General features: G+C 42.7%; 1 protein-coding gene across 4 annotated transcripts in view; it reads right to left on the bottom strand.

The window, feature by feature from the left end:
• Window positions 1-3,650: 3,650 nt before the first annotated feature.
• The window catches only part of Clip4 (CAP-Gly domain containing linker protein family member 4), a 67,488-nt gene continuing 61,540 nt past the window's right edge, over window positions 3,651-9,598 (bottom strand). For all 4 annotated transcript variants that reach the window (XM_055627235.1, XM_055627257.1, XM_055627252.1 and 1 more), the window contains one exon: window positions 3,651-5,780. In XM_055627235.1, coding sequence (XP_055483210.1) covers window positions 5,459-5,780 — 322 coding nt within the window. In that variant the 3' untranslated portion in view covers window positions 3,651-5,458. The remainder of the gene's footprint in view (window positions 5,781-9,598) is intronic.

The following is a 9,598-nucleotide window of genomic DNA, read 5'->3' as shown; positions in this document are numbered from 1 at the left end:
TCATTTAAAACACAGAAATTCTTCTTCCTCGTGTACATACTGATAAGCAGCTGGCGACAGTGATAAAAGAAATGAAGCTGAACATGACGAGGGAGTTTCCTTTGTCACAACAAGGTGCATGAAGTAAGATCACAGGCCTCTCAGGCAAGTTCTTAATTCCCCAAACTCCATTCTGTTCAAGAAAGAGAGAAGAGCACTGAAGTGGGGCGGGGGAGGGGGGATGCCAGTCTTTTCACTAATATGTATAGCCCACTGGGATTATGAGACCCACTTTCATCAGAACACTGGGACGAAGCAGACGTTCGTCTTCGGCAGTACCCTTCCTTTCTGTGCCACACACAAAGCGAGGCCCAACTCTCCCTCTCTCAATCTGAGGTTTGCACTATCAAAACTCACTCTAACATCCACTGGGGGCGTCTTCCCCATGGAAGAGAATGACAACATGTATCCCTCTCAAGCACTCTCAGAGGCGGCCATTGTGGCTGACACTATTGCCTGGGTTTTAGGATGGACCTCTGCGGTGACACGGGGGGGGGGGGTAGCGTATAATGGCTTGAAGCTGCGCATATCATTTGAACATGATTCTGTTTTGTTTCGTGTCCGTACTGTTTGATTTGTTATGTAGAAAATAACAATTAGTTCAATCTTCAGTGAGGCAAAGGCACTCTAGGTGAAGCTGTGAAGAGTTCTATGAGGCTGAACAGGGCTTAATTTTTGTCAGGCTGCCAGGGCAGAAACTCTTAATATCAGACATTCAGCCCCCTAAGCTTCAAAAATGCCTCAAATTCAAATTCAGCACCAGGCAGGAAGACTTCTTCGAGTCCCTCTTTGCTCTCACTGATGCAGCTGGAGCACCTGATAACTCACCCAAACTTGAGATCAAACTCCTCCTGACCAGCCCATCAGGCTGTACACACATCCAGTTATCTGTGTTGTGAGGCATCACATATGTGATGCCACATATGTGGCATCACCCAGGACTCTACAACTGAACTTAACCCAGATTTGTGAGCATTTCTGCAATACTACTGGAGATTGCTAAGAACCAATTATATAAACCCCTAGCCCCAAACACTCAAAATATCTTACACACTCCCAGGCCCTCCTAGGCCCACACTTTCTTATTGGAAAAGTACAATAAGGCAGGTGATAGGATTCAACATATCATCATGAAAATTCTACTCATGAAAGACAGTGAAAAAAGATGAAAGGGAAAAATATTCCCCACCCCTTGGTGCTTTTCCCTTGAGGGAGAGTAGAAAACAAAAAGCTTCCGTTTCCATCAAACGTGATGAAACCACACTTAACGGCAGAAACACAAGCCCGTCTATTTTAATCTCCCCATATGCACTTTTCTCCCTCTGGCACAAAGCATTCACAAAAATTTTAATAAAAAAAAGTTTTTTTTTCCCTAGGTAAAGGCATCATAGCACAACTGTAATGGAATCTCAAACCATCCTATATGCATAGCTTTGTCAGCACAGTCACAAGCTTCATTAGAAATGTCTTTCCTATAGTCAAGCTTCTTACACTGTAAATGAGGAATGAAATACCAAAGGACCTTAATTAAGTATATATACATATATATGGCAGTATGAGTTTTATTAACAAATGTACTTGTATTGCAAGGAAACACAATGAAGCAAAGGGCATAATTTTATTTTTAAATTTTCCTACTGGCTTGCAATGTTGAAATGTACACCATACGCTTCTGTGTCCATCACTTAAGTAACAAATATCTAACCAATAGTTAAAATTACTCAATGTTTCTCAATCAAGATGATTCTAACACGTTATGTTTCTCACCATTGACCAAGGAAATGTAAGTACTATTATCACAGACTGTAAACAGCTTCAAACTCAAACTCTAAAATGAAACTATTTAGCATTAGGGAACACTGTGTACACACTTTCATGAGACACAGTTCACTGTCTCCCCATGACTACTACACAGCACCATGATCTAAACTTCGGTCACGCCACAGACAGGGAGCTGTCTCGGTGGCCTTATCTGTTTCCCCCTCCTCCTTCTCTCTGCCAGTCAGCATCTTTCCATCTCTTACTTCTCACTCTCCCAGGATGTGGTGGTTTGAGTGAGAATGTCACCCATTGGCTCGTGAGTTTGAACACTTACTTGGTCCCCAGATGGTGGCATTGTTTGGGGAGGTTTGGGAAGTCCCGCCTTGTGAGAGGAAGTGTTATCACAGGAGCGTCCTTTGAGAACCTAATGGTCTCACCCTACAGTTTATCCTCTGCTTCAAGCTTGCTGCCGAAGATGGAGCCATTTTCATCTTCCTGCCTGCGCACCTCCCCGCCACGACCGTGACTACCTCTCATCCTTCCAGAGCCATAATACATTCTTTCCTCTGTAAGTTACCTTGGTCATGGTGTTTTAGCACAGCAAGAGAGAGGTAGCTAAGATGTGGGGCAGAGCTGGAATGCCACATACGAACTTTTCTTGTCTTCTGTCCTCGGTATCTAGTAAGATGAACCTGTCCCATGACCTAAGCTCTCAGTGTCACCTCTCTAAAGCTCATTATTTAAGCCACCAATGCCTTCAGTCCCTCTTTTTGCTCAGCAGGCATTGAGGATTGGTCTAGATGTGAGATAAAGTAATGAACAAAGCACCAACACCCAACCCTCCATCCAGGGCAGGAATGAGAAACAGGCAGAAAGTCAGTCTTCTGGAGAAGAGTGAAGCAGGTGGGGTGTGAGGGGCATAAGTGGGGTTGGCATGGGGGGGGGAGGACCATGAGAAGGGGGTATGGAGGGAATGATGGGCATGAGGCCCATGTGGGGAGGGGAGACAGAGAATTCCCAGGAGTCCACTGTCTCATTCCACCTTCACTTGTAAATGAATCACTTGAGAACATTTTAAACACTTAAAAATCATCCCTTCCCCAAATTGCTCTGAAATATAACTCAACATTCTAGCAACGACAACAACAACAAGAGATGTCAGGCTTTTTAACCAAAATTTAACTGGTTCCATCCTTTCCTGGGTAAACAAATGAACTGCAACTCTCAGGAGTGAAAGGAGAGCAACTTCATCAAACCAGAGTCACATCCTTGATCAAGCAACTCCTCATTGATGCTAAAGAACAGTGGCTAAAAATCACAATTTTCCTTGATGAGTAAAAAGCATGAAACTTGTGGACATGACAGAACCAAGGCACTCATGAACTCACACCAGCTGTGGGTACCTGTCCAAGATCAAGCCAGCATAAGTGGGGGGGGTCACATGCACCCCCAGCTGAGGAGCTATTGGCAGGTGATGGCTGCTTGGAGAGGAAGGGTCAGTTTTCTTTGAGAGGGTGGCTCTTGGAAATGTTGTTCATGTTCTAGTAGATGGCCCCATACCCACACACATATGGGCGGTGCTAATCAGAATTCATGAGTTGTTCAAAAGTAACTAGGGAAACATGGTGAGGGCCGTCTGAGATGAGCGACAAGTGGCGGGTAGGATGCTGGGACCTGAATACACTGCATACATGTACAGAAATGTCAAAGCAGCAAAGAGCTATATTAAAGACCTTTAAGAGTCTTCACGACGAGGACAGGGCAAATCTAAGTGATAACGATGGGGGTTGGGGTACAGAGCACACAGACCCCAAGACACTGAAGAGAGCTGAAAATAGGACAGAACACCGTTCCAACAGCTTCCCTTTTTATTAGTACTCAAGAAGTGAATCTGAATGACATTTAATAAGCAAAACACAAAAGAAAACACATACCTCGCACATGGAGCATACATAAGCACATACACTATATAAGTTTCATAATCCCCATCTAAACATGAAGAGAACAACCTCAAAAATAAGCTCAGTGTTGGCATTGCTGCCTCTAACATACAGTGTTGAGTATTTAACAGGAAGAACTACAGACTCCCAGGATTACTATAGTCGTTGATTTTATATTATGGTATAAATAGCTTTTAAGAAATCATCTATATAATAAAATAAGTTCACTTTTGAATTGCAGCAGTCATTTTCTTCAATCAATAAAAATATTCCTTGATTATAAAGCAGCTTGAGTTTGCAAATATATTTCAGGAAAATAACTCTATTTGAAATAACACGCTTTAAAAAAAGGCAACAAAGTGACCAGATTTAGAGTTTAAGATAACATATTGCAAAATAGTTCAGCATAGTATATTTCTAAGCACAGAGCAAGTTCTATTCTGAGAGACACTTTTAATTTCATAAAGCGAATGGTTCCGATATTTGTGTGGTAGTTTCAAGTCTAAATATTTACAATAGTGGATGAATTTTCACATATAACAGTACAGAAACTTCAATACATATATACACAAGACGAATGTGTGACATTATTACATCACTACCATGAAGCTTAGCTTAACATGTGCCCGAGGCGACCAACACATCAGGGCGGTGCTGCAGCTGTGTAGCAGAAACAACTCAGCAGCTACCGCTAACCCCCCCACCCACCCAAGCCCAGACATCACCAACGTCACACAGATAACACACCGGGCCCAACACGTTTTAATTTATTCTGTGAGATACTTTTTCTTTTTAAGTTTTTCACGTCCCGGGAGGAAATGAAGGCAAAGTCTCAAAAAGTAAAAAAGATGAAAGTGCATCATGTTTCAAAAGTGCTGTGCATGTGTCGGGAACATACGATGTTAGATAAGTGTGCAAAAGAAAAGAAAAAGAAAGAAAAAAAGCTCTGCCATAAGCATAACTACAAGTCTCTTGTACGGACAGATGGGGCAGTCTAGCAGCGGAAAGGAAACCTGAGACCACACTGTGTGCGGAGGCTTGCACTGAGTCAGGAGGTCCACGCTGGGCTCTGTTAGCCAGCCAGGCGGGGGTTCCGGTGAGGGAATCCCATCTCAGTGGTCGGCCAAGGCGGCAGGGCGGAGTCAGGCCTCACCCGACGCCCACGCCCCTCTCAGTTCTAACCGCTCCCAGGGGCCTCTCCCCAAAGGCTGAGTGGGCTCACCGAAACAGAGAAAAGACCCACCAGCCGTGCAGCGACTGCCGACTAGGTACTTTTTAGTAACAAACCACAGACGGAAAGGAACATTCCGGAACACCTGGACAGGAAACAGGTCCTGGGAGAGTCGTGAAGCTGGTGAAAAGTTTCACTCTGTGAAGAGCGTTAACACACACCATGTGCAAAAGTGAAGCTGAATGGCAAAGTAACCATAACATATCGCTTAGTAGCACTTTTTTTTTTTTTTTTAGTCCCAGAATTTTTTTGGGACCTAAAGTAAAAAAAAAAAAAAAAAAAAGTGCTTATTTTGAAATTATTTTCAAAAGAACTATGACCCTCAAAGTTCAAATCTGTATTCCTTTGGAGTTTTATTTTTATATAAGATTACTGTATTTTCGGCCTTTGCATAATATCTGAACAAAGTAAATGCTTTGCCATAAAGCCTATTTTACATCCAGCACATACACATACTCAGGGGAGCTCCAGGCCTTCGGCCGCGAACTCAGCAGCTCTCTTCCACGAGCTTTGACCCGTTAATCCCTCGGTAGGTCACTCGGCTCGGCCTAACCAGCACGCCGTAGTTCGGCTTACAGGTGAAATAGCGCTTGTCGCCCACCGCGCCGTCATTTTTCCCCTTGGCACTTCGGAGCTCCAGGCCCAGCCAGATGCCCGGAGCAAAGTCCGTGGGGCCCACGTACCTAACCGTAGCCATTTCGTTAGAGCTCGTGAGCAGGACCTGAGAGCCCTCGTGGAGCTTCGCGGCCCCCTCGAGGCCACCCGCCGTGGTGGAACCGCTCCAGCTGCGGCGCAGGGTGGTCTTGGTCCTGTCCAGAGGGAAAGGAAGAATTGGACTTAGGTACTGGAGCCACTGGGTGCCATTCTCCACATCCGCTCCTGCTGCCACCTCCACATTCATTTAATTCTCGAAAGAGAAAAGTTTATGGTAATAACTATCTTATTTTTATTTTTGAGCGATGAGACATTAGACTTTTTTTTTTTTAATTTAGCTTCACTTTCCTATTCCTCAGAAGAATCTAAATTATAGGGAGAAGGCTTGTTCCAAATGCCCTTTCTTTTTATTTTTCTATTGTCACAAGATAATGTCTTCTAATGTCACCATTTCTCCTTAATTAACTGTAAAAGGCAATTTCCATTCACACAGTTAAAGGACATTTGAATTTTTCTTTATTTTTGAGATTATAATTTTTGAAACTGGAAATAGTATTAGGAATATACTTTCGATTTCTAAAAGTTTTTCTCTTTTGGATCTCTTAACTGCACCCTGAAATATATATACATATGTATGTATATATATATATATATGTATATATATATATATTCACACACGAGAGAAAGAGAATTTCAATAAACAGTAAGGAAAAGCACATATAACTTTAATATCAATATGTTAAAGAAAACTGGCATTCTGAATGTGATTTCACTTTAAAATATTCCTTTATATGAAAACAAACCTTAACACTTACAACTTTAGAAAATAAATTTTAGATAAAGATATAGGTCTCTCCCATGGACTCCAATTACCCTTCCCTTCTGCTAGCACGAGAGGGGTCTGGGCTGCTGAAAAGCATTCCTGTCCTCCTACAACACGACATCTCCTGTGATGCAGGTACCTCTTACCTGCCTGGCTGGACCAAAACCAGTCTAAGAACACACTGCCCCCGAGCCCCTTCCCACCCGTTCCGCCCCCAGAGCCTCTTCCCCACCCATACTGCGCCTCAGGAGCCCCTACCCTACCCATACTGCTCCCCAGGGCTTCCTCCACTGGCCACACTCTGAACCTCTCTCTGTCCACAGGAGACAGCTGCCACTGCTATTCACAACAGGAGCTGCAGCTGGACCTTGTTGCCCTTGCCCTTGTGGATGGTTATTTAGGACCTGCCAAGGGACCCTGGAGTCTCTCACTTCAAGCCCTGGTTCCCTCCCTTCCCATGTCCACAGCAGACTCAAGCAGGGCTGTAGCACCCCTTCCCAGCTGCCTAAGACCTTACCGTAAGGAAACCTGGGTTCGACTTATTTTACCTTTTGTTTTGTTTTCTACATTTTTAAAAGAGTAATCCATCATGCGTCTGAGTGCATCCATGTGCATGTGTCTGCTGAAGGAGGTATGGGTATCTTCCACACTTTCCACTTACTCTTTTGAAGCCATTCTTACCCTGAACCTAGAGCTCGCCTCGCTGGAAGCCACTTAGTCCCAGCCATCCTCCTGTCCCTACTCACCTTAGAGCTGGGGTTATAGAGTTTCCTGGTATACCTGACTTGTGTGGGAGTGAGATCTGAACTCTGCTCTTCACGACTGTGAAGCAAGGGTTAGAAGCTTCTTAACCACCGAGCCATTTCTCCAGTTCCCATTTTCTACAGTTTTAAATATGCCCTCACACACAGTGTCTCAGTTGTTTCTGTGAGGCACCCAGCAAAAGAAAAGGAAAAGGATGTAAAATTGATAGCAAGGACTCTGCTAGCTCAGAGCAAAGTCTCTGATAGTTCAGAGACTTTTCTGGGCCATGCCTTCCAAAAAGTGAAGGAGTTGTAATCTTGAAATACTTGTAGAGTCTGACATGGTAGTACACGTCCATTAACTAAAACACTCAGGAGGCTGAGGCAAAATGATGATGAGTTCAAGGACAACTTCAGCTACACAGTGAGATCTGGGCCAGCCTGGGCTATATGGTGAAACCCTGCCTTAAAAGAGAAAATAAGGAGGTAGGCATGGTGGTTTATGTCTTTAGTACTCCAGTCAGGAGTTCAAGGCTATATGGAGCAATATGAAAAGCTATTTCAAAAAAGGAAAGAAGAGGACAAGGAAGAGAAGAAGTGAATAAAATAAAATAAAAACATTTACAATTATTTATCAATTCAAATGCATAATACAATACACAGAAACAAATTTTTACTGAATACAAAAAAAGAAACATTTGTTCTACTCCTACACAAGAACATCTATTCACTCATATTCCAATTTCACAGCAAATGGATGATTTTTTTTTTCACCTGACAAAGCTGGTGAAATTTTTCAGGAAAATAATGGCAATAAGTTGTGTTTTCTGAACACTTACCATGTGCCTAATGCCTCATGTACATAATCTCAGCCTCACACAAGCCAGGAACTTCACCATCTCTGTTTTCTACATTTGCTCTGAAGGTATCATTTATTTCCATATAAATAATTAAAAATAAATAGCACCACACTGATCAGTCGTCACCAACTCACTTTCCAACACAGATTCCTCCAGGCAAACACCAGCACGAGAGCAAGCTCTGCAGAACCATCAAACTGGCACACTGCCAAGTCCTGCCAGACTTCCTGCTACAGCCAATGCCCAAGTCTTATGTTCCCAAGAACAGTAATCACAAAACACTGCTCATGCCATAAGCAAGACTTGCTCTAAAAAATGACTCTATGTTTTCAACAAAAGCATATTTCCAGCTGGGACTTGAAGCACTACACTGAGCAAGCGGGAAGTGGCCACCCTGGTCTTCTCATGTGAGTGGGAATGCTGCATATTTTTCCCCACTTAATAGGATGGTGACTATCAGTTTGTCGTGTACAGTCTTTATTATTTGAGAAATGTTCCCTCCTTGCCTAGTCTCACCAGAGTTTTTCATCACAAATGCTTAACTGACATGAACAAGTATAACTATCTACAGATGACATGATTCTGTGCATGGAAAACCCCAAAGACTCTACCAGGAAACTCCCAGAAATGACACAAACCAATATTCTTCCTATATAGACAGCCTTGGAAAGAAATCATGGAAACGATCACATTTGCCATGGCCAACAAAGAAATCCAGAATAAACCTAACTGGAAAAGTGACAGACACACATTGAAAACTTTACAACACTGAAGAAGTAGATTGAAGATGGAGGGAGCTCTTGTGATATGGATTATTAGGCTTAATACCGTGAAAACAGCTAACCTATTAAAAGTAATCTACAGATTCAATGCAATCCACATAGAAACTCCAATGCAACTCTGAGCAAAAACTGAAAAAACAATCTTAAAATTTGTATGGAAATACAGAAGACCCCAGATATCCAAAACAACCATGAATAACAAAAACTCTGCTAGATGTCACCATTCCTGACTTCAAATTACCCTAGAGAGCCAGAGTAAAAACACACAGCTCTGTCACAAAGCCAGACACATTGAGCAGGTGCAGTAGAACCAGGAACCCAGACATAACCAAGCCTTTGTACCTACAGCCACCTGAGTTTTCACAAAGATGCCAAAATACACTTTGGAGAAAAGACAGTATCTTCAACAAACAGTGCTGAGAAAACTGTATGTTCACATAAAGATTGAAACTTGATCCTTCTCTCATCCCCTGCACACAAATCAATTCAAAATGGATCAAAGATCTTAATGCTTAATCCAAAACACTGAGACTGCTAGAAAAACAGTACAAAGTGCACTTCAGGCTACGGGCTGGAGAGAGAACTTTCTGACAGGACCTCAAGCACCTAGGATACAGAACCAACAATCAACCAGTGGGACTTCATGAAATCAAAGTTCCTGTATCATAAAGTAAACTGATAATCCAGTGAAGATGCAGCCCGTAGAATGGCATAGATAGATAGATAGATAGATAGATAGATAGATAGATAGATAGATAGATAGAT

The sequence above is a fragment of the Psammomys obesus genome, unplaced genomic scaffold (genome assembly GCF_907164565.1).
Source record: "Psammomys obesus unplaced genomic scaffold, mPsaObe1.curated_primary_1811, whole genome shotgun sequence".
Lineage (NCBI taxonomy): Eukaryota > Metazoa > Chordata > Mammalia > Rodentia > Muridae > Psammomys > Psammomys obesus.
The sequence above is the reverse complement of the archived record's forward strand: the minus strand, read 5'-3'. Positions and strand labels throughout refer to the sequence as shown.